This window comes from Megascapheus bottae, chromosome 17 (assembly GCF_031878675.1).
Source record: "Megascapheus bottae isolate mThoBot1 chromosome 17, mThoBot2.hap1, whole genome shotgun sequence".
Lineage (NCBI taxonomy): Eukaryota > Metazoa > Chordata > Mammalia > Rodentia > Geomyidae > Megascapheus > Megascapheus bottae.
Genome location: NC_143525.1, coordinates 2,866,160 through 2,879,826, shown reverse-complemented (window position 1 = coordinate 2,879,826; position 13,667 = coordinate 2,866,160). Strand labels below are relative to the sequence as shown.

The 13,667-nt window shown below is 39.4% G+C and overlaps 2 protein-coding genes across 2 annotated transcripts; both read left to right on the top strand.

Moving 5' to 3' along the window:
* Window positions 1-634: 634 nt before the first annotated feature.
* Window positions 635-1,585, top strand: LOC150050819 (olfactory receptor 1468-like). The gene has a single exon (XM_090351478.1). It carries the CDS (start codon window positions 635-637, stop codon window positions 1,583-1,585), a length of 951 nt encoding a protein of 316 aa, XP_090207604.1.
* Window positions 1,586-8,687: 7,102 nt separating this feature from the next.
* LOC150050818 (olfactory receptor 1E2-like) lies at window positions 8,688-9,629 on the top strand. Its single transcript, XM_090351558.1, has one exon. It carries the CDS (start codon window positions 8,688-8,690, stop codon window positions 9,627-9,629), a length of 942 nt encoding a protein of 313 aa, XP_090207684.1.
* Window positions 9,630-13,667: the final 4,038 nt, after the last annotated feature.

Sequence of the window (13,667 nt, the reverse complement as noted above, 5' to 3'; positions counted from 1 at the left end):
ACTTTGCAGTTCTTTTTCCCTTGTTTTATTCCCTTTGGTCACTTTTTTTTTACTGGTGTACCCTTTGTCTTGTATATGTTTATCTAATTTGTGGAGGGGAAGGGGAAGCACAGAAATGGTTGGACAAATGATAAGCTAGTTCACTAGAGTTCATAGTTCATAGACTCACTAGAGTCTATGTTGAAATTAACTATAAAGTTGTAGGAGAGGGGGCTGGGAGAGAGAAAACCTGGAGAAAATTGGCAGAAGGGTGACTGTTCAAAAAGAGAATGTACTCATTATCTGATGTATGTAACTGTAACTCCTGTGTATATCATCTTTGCAATAAAAAAAGCCAATTGCAATAATTGAGAATGACTGGCTGTGGAAGTATAAAGGGACAGTATGACACACTGTAACATATGGCAGAAGAGTGGAAATTGTTAACCTAATGAGAAGTGAAGACAATGGGAATGAGAGGTGACTTGGATTTAGTAATAAGGCCTGTTTTTAGTTGAAGGTACCTTTTTGTATAATAAAGGTAAGACAAATTATTGTAGAACACATACAAGATTGTGTGTCATATAAATATATTCATATATAAATGGGTTTTTAAGAGACCATATTATTTTCTCTTAAAGGTCCTGGAGACAACATGTCAGGAAAGAACCAAACAATTATAGCAGAGTTTCTCCTCCTGGGCCTGCCCATCCAGCCAGAGCACCACAGCCTGTTCTATGTCCTGTTCCTGACTATGTACCTTACCACTGTCCTAGGAAACTTCCTCATCATTGTCCTCATTCGACTGGATGCACACCTCCACACACCCATGTACTGGTTCCTCAGCAATCTGTCTTTCTCTGACCTCTGCTTCTCCTCTGTCACAATGCCCAAACTGCTGAAGAATATGCAGAACCAAGTCCCAGCTATCCCCTATGCAGGCTGCCTGACACAGATGTACTTTTTTCTGTTTTTTGCAGACCTGGAGAGTTTCCTCCTTGTGGCCATGGCCTATGACCGCTATGTGGCCATCTGCTTCCCCCTGCACTACAGCAGCCTCATGAGTCCCAAGCTGTGTGTGGGTCTGGTGGCGCTGTCCTGGGTGCTGACCTCATCCCATGCCATGCTGCACACTCTGCTCATGTCCAGACTGTCCTTCTGTGAGGACAATGCGATCCCCCACTTCTTCTGTGACATGGCTGCTCTGCTGAAGTTGTCCTGCTCTGACACAGGTGTCAATGAGCTGGTGATATTTGTCATGGGAGGCATCATCCTTGTGATTCCCTTTGTACTCATTACGGTGTCCTATGCCCGCATTGTGTCTTCTATTCTCAAGGTTCCTTCTGTTCGAGGCGTCCGTAAAGCCTTCTCCACTTGTGGCTCCCATCTGTGTGTGGTGTCCCTGTTCTACGGGACAGTCATTGGTCTCTACTTATGTCCATCTGCTGATAATTCTAGAGTGAAGGAGACTGTCATGTCTATGATGTACACAGTGGTGACCCCTATGCTGAACCCCTTCATCTATAGCCTGAGGAACAGAGACATGAAGGGAGCTCTGGGAAGGGTCTTCCGTAAAAAGAGAATTTTCTTATTCATACATTTGTAATCCTTGCAATTTTAAAATCATTTTTTCTGGGTAGTGCTATTATTGATATTCTATACTTCTCTCTGCTTACTACCAAACATTCTATTTAACAAAAATACAGAAGTATGAGTAAAGGAGAAGGTTGTCATACGGATATGTAGTTGATGTCAAAGAGGTTCTACTAACCACTCAGATTACCATTTACTAATTCTACTGATTATGGAAATCCCACTGTAAAATCTTTTAATTACCAGCATAGTTTAATCACACAATTGGCTTTCATTGTCACATTTTGAAACTGAAGTTTCAGTTCCTCGTTTTTTTCCTCACTCATTTGTCATGTGGTATTTTTATGTTTATTTTTTTGTCTGAGACTTACACTTGGTATCTGACACTTCTGTCCATTGGCTGGCAATCCACCACTTGAGCCATGCCTCCCAACCCCTGGTAGTTTTTTTTTTTAACACATCGACTTTCTCCTATACTTGTGACTGTGTACGACCATGTTAATTCTTATTAAGAGTTAAATATTGCGTTACTTTCTCTACTATTCTAACTTTAACGTTTCATTTTAATTTTTTTGCTACTATAAAAGTGATGTGCAAAGGGGTTGCAGTTACATAAGTTACATAGAGTACATTAAAAATAAACCAAGATCATCCCTTCCCTCACTCTGTCACCCACAACGTGTATAGCTCGTTTTCAACATAGTGTCCAGTGAGTACCACTGCTGCATTTGTTCACCAAGTATCCCATTTCTGTGCCCCATTTTCCCTCCCAAAGTCAGATATATGAACACACAAGACAAAAGAAAAACAAAAATATCAGCAAAGAAGAAACGCTCATTTACTTTTTCTAGAGTTCATTTCTCTAAATATTTGATGTGATCAGATACACATAGGCATTGTGCCCTTGTGTCCCTCCACTAACTTGTAGAAAACATATAATAATAAATTTTGTCTGGGGCTGGGAATGTGGTAGAGTGCTTACCTAGCATGCATGAAGCCCTGGGTTCAATTCCTCAGTGCCACATAAACAGAGAAGGGCACAAGTGGCACTGTGACCGACTCAAGTGGGAGAGTGCTAACCTTGAGCAAAAGAAGCTCAGGGACAGTGTCCAGGCCCTGAATTCAAGCCCCAGGGATGGAAATAAATAACTAAATCAATTTTCTCTTATGCAACGAGTCTTCATGATGGCTTTGATGATCGGCCAATTTTGTCTCTGTTTACCAAATTCATCCCAGCATTCCTGATTGCCTGTACACTTGCTTGCCTGCTCTTTATCTTTCAGATTGTCATGTCTTTCTCATTCCATTGTTAAGTCTTATGAATGTATTTATAAAAAAAACATTACTGATCTTTCTGCGAAAGTGTTCACATCATTGATTCTTAGCCTCTATTACATCCCTTTTGTTTCATATATGAATTGTCCTTTTCTTTTATTTGATTTATACTTCTAAATAAAGGTTCTACTTTGTTTTGTGATACAGTAGTAATTTAGTTTGTATTTACCTGGGAACTGAATCATTGGAGCCCTAAAAGCTGTTCCCTTAAAATGATGCAAGAAGCAAGTGTTTATTTCACTCCATGACAATCTCTTTTACTCTCTTATTTTTTTCCACATTTGATAGAATTTTCCTTCCAGATCTTATTGAACATTCATGATTATTACAAAATGGAAAGGAAATCTTATGATGTCAAAGTTTGCAAGGTGTGCCAAAATTTCAGTGCATGCTGAGTACTGAAATTGTTTAATATTCCAGACTATTTGAATCATTTTTTTCTTGTTTTCCCCAATCTTGGAAAAAAGAGCTTAGACATTCATTACTTAGATGCATATATATTATCCTTAGCTGCATATATATCATTGTCTAAGTTTCAATCAGCATTGTATTTGTATTCTTTTTTTTTCTTTTTTCTTTTTTTGGCCAGTCCTGGGCTTGAACTCAGGGGTTGAGCACTGTCCTTGGGTTTTCTCAAAGCTGGCACTCTACCACTTGAGTCACAGCACCATTTCTGGACTTTTCTATGTATGTGGAAGCGAGGAATCAAACTTGGGTCTTTGTGCTTGCTAGGCAAGCACTCTACCACTAGTCCAAACTCCCAGCCCTCCTCTATTATTTTTATATCCTCAACCCTTCGTCCTTTCCTTTTCCTCATCTTTACTAGGCCTTCTTTTACTTTGTTGTCTTCTCTTTTCCCCTACCTTCAACAAGAGAGAAACACACAATACATGTCATTGTAAGACCTGATGTGCTCTAGTTTTATCTATTATGTAAGTAACATAATTTCTAGAACCTTTAGCTATGAACTCAGAATAAAACAAAATGTTTTACATGAAAATATTAAATAAAGTTTTTTAGGGTTAGGCAGGTCAGGAAATTAAGGGATATGGTGAAATTATGAGATAGAATTATGCCAAAGGCTAGTGGCTCATGCCTGTAATCCTACTAGCTACTCAGGAGGCTGAGATCTGAGGATCCCGAGGATTCCTGCCTAAGGGGCAGGAAAGTCTTTGAGACTCATATCTCCATTTAGCTGCCCGAAAACCAGAAATAGAGCTATGGCTCAAAGTGACAGAGTAGTAGCCTTGAGCAGAAAAACTCAGGGACAGTGTCTAGGTCCTGAGTTCAAGCTCCATGACAGACTAAAAATAGATAAAATGATACCATATTTTGTTCAGAAAGAACATATAGGAGATATTAGGAGACTGATACATTTGGACGTCATTAAGTAATGTCCTAAAAATATGAAACACCATGTAAAAATAAAACCCCACAGTCAAAGCAGTATCGCACATAAAATGATAAAACCCTGGGAAAATAAGAATATAGGAGCGACAGGTTTATTTTCCATTGTTTCTCTCAAGGCTATTGCTTTACCGCGTGAGCCACAGCTACACTTTTTGCCTTTTTGGTGGTTAATTGGAGCTAAGAGTTTCGTGGTATTTCCCCACATGAGTTATTTTTGAACTGTGATTCTCCACGTCTTCAGCAGCTACAATCATAGGCCCAGAGGCATGAGCCACCAGCTCCTTCAGGCTTTTTCAAGGCTAGAACCGCTTGAGCCACAGCACCACTTCCAGCTTTTTCTGGGTATGTGGTACCAAGAAATCGAACCCAGGTCTTTGTGCATGCTAGACAAGCACTCTACCACTAGGCCAGGCTCCTGGCCCAGGAGGCAGTTCTTTCATAGGACATACTGAGTAGGAACGGGGTGACTACAGCAAGGCTTCCCACCAGAAACATCTGCAACTCAACTCACTGACATGAGTGTGAGCATGCCAGCTTTACAGAATTAGGGAATGACAGAAAAGACAATCTGGCTATGTGACTGTACACTATTGGTAATGGCATGGAAGATGGTTAGCACCTAGGATAGCACCATATTGCTCCATCTCCCCCATCACCCCTGTCACCTGTCCCCACATACAGCTTGAGGCTCATGATGCTGGTGTCATACAGTGAGAAGCAAGTGGTCACATAGCAGTCATATTCATAATTCTAGCATAGAATCCAGAAATAGATTCTCTCCTATGGCATCCATTGCTTTTGTTCAATCTCTAAAAATATGAATTAATAAATTTATGCTATTAATCATTTATAAATGCCATCTATGGGCATTTCTCCATCATTGATATCTTCCAAAGAATAAACAGATATAGGCTGGGAGTGTGGACTAGTGGTAGAGTCCCTTGCCTAGAATACACAAAGCCCTGCGTTTGAGTCCTTTATAACTCATACAAAGCCGGAAGTGGTGCTGTGGCTCAAGTGGTAGAGTGCTAGCCTTTGAGAAGGCCCAAGGGCAGTACCTAGGCCCTGAGTTCAAGCCCCAGGACTGACAAAAGAATAAACAGATATGATCAAGGTTGTAATCACTGATTTGTCCTCGTTAAAGTTTTGTCCTGAAGAGGTCTTGGAAAATTACTTAGTCTTTAATGAGTTACTTAGGATCTGGACTCCTCTGGGAGATAGTTCCCTTAGGCCCAGGGATGAGTATAATGAGAGTAGCAGTAGTGGTGCATAGATTATGACCACAGAGACTACTGTTTCATATATTTATATACATACATACATACATACATACATACATACATATATATATATATATAATGAATAAAAGGAGGAGGATTGCAGGCTGGGCCCAGGAGTCGTTCTCAGACATCTAGGTGAGCCAAGCACAATGAAGGTCTAATTTTTGTGTGATGATCCACAGGATAGATGTTTAAACGTGACAATCTCTCTAGGTTATACTTTTCTGTCTCTCAAGTCTTTGCAGCATTCTAAGAGTATTTTGTGTATTGTTTGCCAGTTGCATTTTTAAAGATGGCATTCATTAGCCTCACTGTGAAACATTTGCATTAAGATTTTGTACTTCTATATGAGGTGGTAGGCATTAATGCTGTACCTCTAAGCTTTCTGTTCTTTTCAGATAATCTGTGGAGTTTTAAAATTTTGGACAGGCACTCTGTCAGAAATTGGGTTTGATTTTTTTTCTGAGAAAATCCAACAGCTTGTAATTTAAAAGCAATGTACATCCTTGTTACTTTAACTCCATCCACTTACTACAATGTTTGCTAAGACTATTAATGAACAATGTAAAATCTAAACTACGCAATCAGAATCAGATTTTTTTAAAAGAGAATTCCCAAGTGACTCGCACTCCAGACTGAGAACTTCTGGTTTTGTTGGTCAGGGAGCTTGGAATCTCATTTCCTTCTCAGCAACTGCAAGTAAGAATTCTGTCTTGTGACTCTTGGGCATACACTTGGCACAGGGTCTCTTCAGGGCTAAGAATAGCAATTTTCTGAGATGCCATGTGTTAACTTCCAGTAGGCTTCCCCCCATTAACTGTAATACTAGAAGATAATGTTCAAATGCAAACTGTTACAGAAGCTGAATTAAGCACTATTATAGGGGGAAGTTGGCTGTATTTCTATCTTTTTTTGGGTGAAAGACCTTCCTAAATATCTGTGTGTGCATGTGTGTGTGTGTGTGTGTGTGTGTGTGTGTGTGTGTGTGTGTGTGTGTGTAGATAGGATAGGTAGAGACACCAAGAGAGATACAGAGAGAATGATTATTTTAAGAAATGAGCTCTCACAGTTATGAGGGCTCGCAGTTCTGAAATATCGCCAGCCAGTGGGCTGGATGCCTAAGGCATTTCATATTACAATCTTGAGTCTAAAGGGGGTCTGAAACATAATTCTCTCTATATAAGGCTGAAGTCTTTCCAGTTGACTGTGCATGTGCCATTATGTAATGAAGGCTAATTACCAAGCCACACTGACACATTAAATGAACTATCACATAGTTTGTGGGTATGGGAAGAAGAACTCAGACAAGCGCTTGATGGTGGAAGCATATTTTTTGTTTACCCAACCATTACTAAAATTTTTTACCATGTCTCTTCTACCATACTAACATTAATGCCATATGCAATAAATGTGTTGAAACAAAGGTATCTAAACGTTTAAGAGTAGTGTGTCTTAGTTGATGAATTCCGTGCTTGAGAATTTACCTCTATGGAAATTGTAACAGAATATCAACTCTTAGGGCTGAAAGGTCCAGTGTAGTAAGTTCTTGTTCTGAGAAGAATGAACTGAAGTGGTTATTCTAACTTGGTAACTCTTTGGTGACTTTAAAGGTGCAGGGATATTTGTTTTGGCCAGAAGTCCGCTGGCAACTGTTGTTAGAGTTTGGCCAAATCTGGACACCTTACCTTGTGCTGTCTGTCATAAAGGCAGACATGGCATTTTCTGTATGGGGTATGTAGTCTAGTGGGAAGTCAGCTATAAACCTGTGATCAAGGGTGATTAGTACTGTGGGATGCATACAAGATGCTAAAGGATCGTATATAGCAACCGTTCTTACATAGTCTAAGGAGAGAGGCAGTATTGAGCTGGACAAGTCCCATGTATAGATCCACAGAGTAAGCGGAGGCAAGGCAGGTAAGATGGAACACAGAGAAGAAAATGCTAGGAACAAGTGTGAAAACAGGAAGCCTAGCAGTTATGATCTAAACATCCAGCATTGAGGATGGAGTGGTAAGACAGGATCAGGTAATGGAATGTTCTTTGTGTATAGAATGGAATGTTCCTTTTATTTTAAGAACTGTTAAAATCTATCAAAGTAATCAGAAGAGAGATGATAAGATTTTTATCTTACACTGTACAATGAGAAAGAAGTATGTTGGAGAAGGAAGGGTATTGGAGTGCAGAAGCAGGAAGATTATTTCAGAAGCTGCTTCACTAGTTCAACAGACACTTGTCTACTGTAATGATAATTTGGGATGAAGAATGGATGAATTAGGAAGAGAAAGAAGTATAGGATATGTAAGACTTATTAGGTTGGATGTGGGTGGTGAAATATAGCAATCAATGAAATCCAAGTCTAGTGTGAGGCTGGATTCTGTTTATGTGAGACTGGGTTAAGGTGAGGTAAAAAGAACAACAGCCTGAAATTATGACTTTAATTGGGAATCTGTTGTCCATAAGGTTTGTGGTATTTTCAGGGGAAGACCATCATACATCCATGGAGTATAAAGTTCTACAAGATGGACAAACACTTCAACAGGGCTTTCAGTGACACTCTCACCCAACTGGGCAAATGAATTTTTCTTGGGAGCATGTGCAGAATTGAGAAATATTTACATGTAAGGAACCAATAAAGCTGAGACAAGTTATGACATCAGGAATAACAAGCTGACCCAGTAACTGAATTCAATATAACTTTTGCCCCAGCAGCAAGTAAATGGTTAAAAACCTGGAATATAAAAACTGAAAAATGTTGAGAAAAGTGAAAATGTAACTCATTAATGACCGTAGAGGTTCTGCCAATAAATATTTGAAGTTTAGAGAGCTTTAACTGAGATCAATTATTACAGAACATCTAACAGACCATAACTCCCGGTATATTCTTTTCACTTGGGATTTTAAAGTAGCCTGACATTTTTCTTTTTTTCATATATTTTTATTGTAATTAATAGAAGGGTTACATTATATTCACCAGATAGAAGGTGCATTTCTTCACAAGCATTGATACCATTTCTCATGTCTTGGTCCCCATTTCCCTTCCTCCACCCCACCCCTCCTGACATTTTTCTTAAAGATACTGAAGACTGAATCATGATGGGAAGGAATCAAACTGTCATCTCAGAGTTCCTCCTTCTGGGCCTGCCCATCCAGCCAGAACACCAACACCTGTTCTATGCCCTTTTCCTGATCACGTATCTCACCACCATTCTGGGAAATGGCCTCATTATTGTCCTCATCCGACTGGACGCACACCTCCACACACCCATGTACTGGTTCCTCAGCAATCTGTCTTTCTCTGACCTCTGCTTCTCCTCTGTCACAATGCCCAAACTGCTGAAGAATATGCAGAACCAACTCCCAGCTATCCCCTATGCAGGCTGCCTGACACAGATGTATTTCTTTCTGTTTTTTGGAGACCTGGAGAGTTTCCTTCTGGTGGCCATGGCCTATGACTGCTATGTGGCCATCTGCTTCCCCCTGCACTACAGCAGCCTCATGAGTCCCAAGCTGTGTGTGGGTCTGGTGGCGCTGTCCTGGGTGCTGACCTCGTCCCATGCCATGCTGCACACCCTGCTCGTGACCAGATTGGCTTTCTGTGAGGACCACGTGATCCCCCACTTCTTCTGTGATTTGTCTGCTCTGGTGAAGCTGGCCTGCTCTGACACGCGTGTGAATGAGCTGGTGATATTCATCATGGGAGGCCTTGTCGTTGTCATCCCATTTCTACTCATCACAGTGTCCTATGCACGCATCGTCTCATCCATCCTCAAGGTCCCTTCCTCCCGTGGCATCTACAAGGTCTTCTCTACCTGTGGCTCACATCTGTCTGTGGTGTCCCTGTTCTATGGGGCAATTATTGGTCTCTATTTATGTCCATCGGCTGATAATTCTAGGGTGAAGGAGACTGTCATGGCTTTGATGTACACAGTGGTGACCCCCATGCTGAACCCCTTCATCTACAGCCTGAGGAACAGAGACATGAAGGGAGCTCTGGGAAGAATTCTTTGTAGGAAAGTGCCATTCTTTCTATGATGGCAGCATTTGGAATTTTTATATCATTCTACTCAGTTAAGTGTAATGATAGTAATATTGAAGTTATTATTGCTTTTCCATTACCATGGAAACTCTGAAAGGCACATTTTGTAATTATGAAATATCCGAAGGAAAGGAGGCTTAGCTGAGTAGTTGAACTAAGGAATAGGATTCTTGATGAACGGATTAAATTTTCTATTTCTTGCGTAGATTATCTTGAAAAACCTCTGTATAAGAGCCACTTTTATGTAATCTCTATTTCTTTTAAGTGTCTCAGTACCTTACCATTTAATCTAGATCACTGTTCATTTTATGGTATAATTTTTAAGCAATTCTAAATGGTCATAGGTTAATAACTCAATGACTTCCAAGTATCAGTCTCCCAACTTTTTGCCAGTGTCTCCTATGTAGGCCCTTATAAAGTCAGTTTCACATCACTTTATTTGTGCTTCCCTCAATCACCCTGACTTATGTCTAGAAAATCTTTTCTGAGTTACCCCTCAATAAAATTTAAAAAATTTTATTTTTATTGAAAAGGTGATGAGCTTGGGGGAGTTACAGTTATACAATTAAGGTAGTACTTACATTTACTTTAATCCCTCAGTAACTTTTTTTTGCCAGTCCTGGGCCTCGAACTCAGGGCCTGAGCACTGTCTTTGGACTTTCTCAAGGCCAGAGCTCTACCACTTGAGATACAGCATCACTTCTGTCTTTTTTTCTATGTATGTGGTATTGAGGAATCGAACACGGGTCTTTATGAATGCCAGACAAGCATTCTACCACCAGGACAAACTCCCAGCGCCCTTAGTAATTTTTTAACCCAGTTTTTTTGCAATGCAAGAAAAAGATTTAGGATAAAAGAGCAAGGCAGATAAAGATTCGAAGATTTGAAAGGGTATTTAAAAACGTAAAGATGCCACAAGTGGATGAATGTGGATGAGTATTTCCTTTTTTGATGGTTTATGTATAAAATTTTATTTATACTCATTGTTAACTAACCTTGACTATAACATCATATAATCAGCCTATTAATAAAGGAATATCGATTTCTGAATTATTTAAATGCAAAGTATATTATTTTGTGCAGATGTCTGTATCTGAATTCATTTAACTAAGGTCAGAGATGAACATATTTTATTGATTCAATAAATGTGATATCAGGTAATATATTAAGAGCCATATATCAATTAATGGAAGCATTAATTAAAACAATTCAAAATAGAATGGAAACATTGGATGGATTGTATTTTGTTGAACCAATCTGCTGTTCTTTTTCTTTTGATTAGGAAATTGAGTCCATTAATGTTTAGAATTATTATGGAGAGATGTATCATGCATGTTTTTTTATTTCCTTTTGTTTCTTTCTTCTTTTTGCTGTATTTACAAAATTGGTGTTCTAGTGATTTTTTGGGGGGTAGGAGGAGTGGTCATGGGACTTGAACTCTCAGGTCCTGGGCGCTGTCCCTGAACGCTTCAGCTCAAGGCTAGCACTCCACTTTAAGCCACAGTACCACTTCCAATTTTCTGATGGTTTCTGACAGGTGTGAGCCACTGGTGCCGAGATCTAGTAATTTTTTTTCCTGATGTGTTTCCTTGATTTTGATTTTTTTCTTCAGATTGTATTTCTCCCTTGAGTATTCTTTGTAATGCTGATTTAGTGATCATTTCTCTGATCTCTTTTTTTGGTGGGAGGTTGCTAATGGGGTTTGAGCTCTGGGCCTGGGCGCTGTCCCTGACTTCTTCAGCTCAAGGCCACCGCCCTACCCCTGGAACCACAGCCTCACTTCCAGTTTTCTGGAGGTTAATTGGAGATAAGAGTCTCAAAGACTTCTATGCCTGGGCTGGCTTTGAACCCCTATCCTCAGATCTCAGCCTCCTGAGTAGCTAGAATTGCATACATGAGCCTCAGGTGCTTGGCTTAATTTTAACTCTTATAATCACTGTTACATGAAGTAGGTTCCAGCCAAGTAGGTTCTTTTTCCCAACTGATGACATACAAGCCCATTTTTTTATCCTATGGTTTCTAATTTTATTGTGTGGACCCCCTAAATCTCCACTCACAGTCCAGTTCCTCTAGGTCCCCTGTCTTTCTCTTCTGCTTTGTGGACCTCTGCATGTGAATCTGTGTGAACAATTCAAAATTATGACATACACTATCTTGAATTATATGTCCCACCCATGTTTTCTCTTTGTCTTTTATTCCATATCTTGTTTTATGGTGTCACCTTACGTATAGTTCCCTGATACAATTTTTAGAATACTTTTTCTCATAGGTGTGCTTTTGTGAGTTACTTTGTTTCCTTTTCTTTACTTCTTTTTTTTCCCTCCCTCCCTTTGTTTCTTTTGGTGCCTGGATTGAACCCAGGGCCTTCATACGTGAGGCATGGTTTTCACTGCAGAGCTATATGACTGGACCCCATACTTAGCCAGTAAATAATTCTGAATTCAGACTCTCCTAGAAACAAGAACACTCTCATACATATTATAAAACTACTGCTGAAAGTATTGATCACATCTGAGATTAAAAAAATGAATTGTAGGGTCTTGTAAGTGGATGATCATATCAAGGACAATATGATTTGTAAAAAAGAATAACTTGACTTCTTCCTTCATTTCTAGTACCTTTCTTTCCTTTGCCTCATTGTTCTAGCTAAGAAGTCAACCACCATATTTAATACAACTAGAGATAGACAACTTTGACATTGTCCTTGGGCTTTCCTCAAGGCTAGCACTCTACTACTTGAGCCATAGTACCACTTTTTGTTTGTTCTGTGTATGTGGTACCGAGGACTCAAACCCGGGTCTTTGTATATGCTAGGCAAGTACTCGACCACTAGGCTAAACTCCTGGTCCAACCTTGTCTCATTCTTGACTTTAGAGGAAATGGTTTCAGTTCTCCCTTTAGTTGAATATTGCTTATAGGTTTATTATATATAATAGTATTATTTTGAGATATGATTCTTGTGTTCATAATTCCTTCTTTCAGAGATTTTGTCGTGTTGGGATGTTGAATTTTGATTCATATATACATACATATAGTATTATTTTGAGTAATATTTCTTCTGTTCATACTTCTTTCAGAGATTGGCGTCATGTTAAGATGTTGAATTTTGATTCTGCTCAAGTTCACAAAAACTGTATCTTTCTTGACTCATGGGATAAAAATTACACAATAAGTGACCTATGTAAGTGATCCCTTTGCATCCTGCACTTGCTCTCTGATGACATTTGTGATACTTGGAAGTCATGTCAGCCTTGTAGATTGGAGAATGTTTGACATCACAAATTATGCCTACTTTGACCACTGTTTTCTCACATCACATGGTCCAATGTCATACACATACTTATTACTCAGTAAACCTTTTTCAAAAGACTATTGTTTAACTGATGGATAAAAATCCTTGTACATTGGGGGGGGGGAGGGAAACGGGTACCAAGACATGTGAAAGGGTATCAATGTATGTGAATTAATGCACCTTCTATCTGGCAAATATCATGTAACCCTTTTACTAATTACAATAAAAATATTATAATAAAAAAATCCTTGTACATCAACCAGGTACTGGTGGCTTGTTTCTGTAACCGTAGTGACTTAGGAGGCTGAGATCTGAGGATCATTTTTCAAAGCCAGGCCGAGGAGGTAAGACTGCGAGACTCTTACCTCCAGTTAATCACAGGCAAATCTGGAAGTGGAGCTGTGGCCTAAGTGGTAGAGTGTTATCTTTGAGCAAAAGAAGCTCAGGGACAGCCCTAGGCCCCTAGGCTAGGCTCTAGGACTGGCAAACAAAAAATTTTGTACATCAAGAAGTAATTGATCTATTAGTACATCGCTCCATATCTCTGAGATTAAAGACTAGTTAGGGAGAAAAGATGTATATATATATAAGTGTGTATACACACACACACACACAGATAGATAGATGTAATTAGTCATTGGATAGCAAAACAATGTAATTAAGTAGCACAGTATTTGCTTCTGATAACCATTCTAGGTGATATAATATAGAAAAGAGAGAAGAAAAATAGCATAGGCCTTGA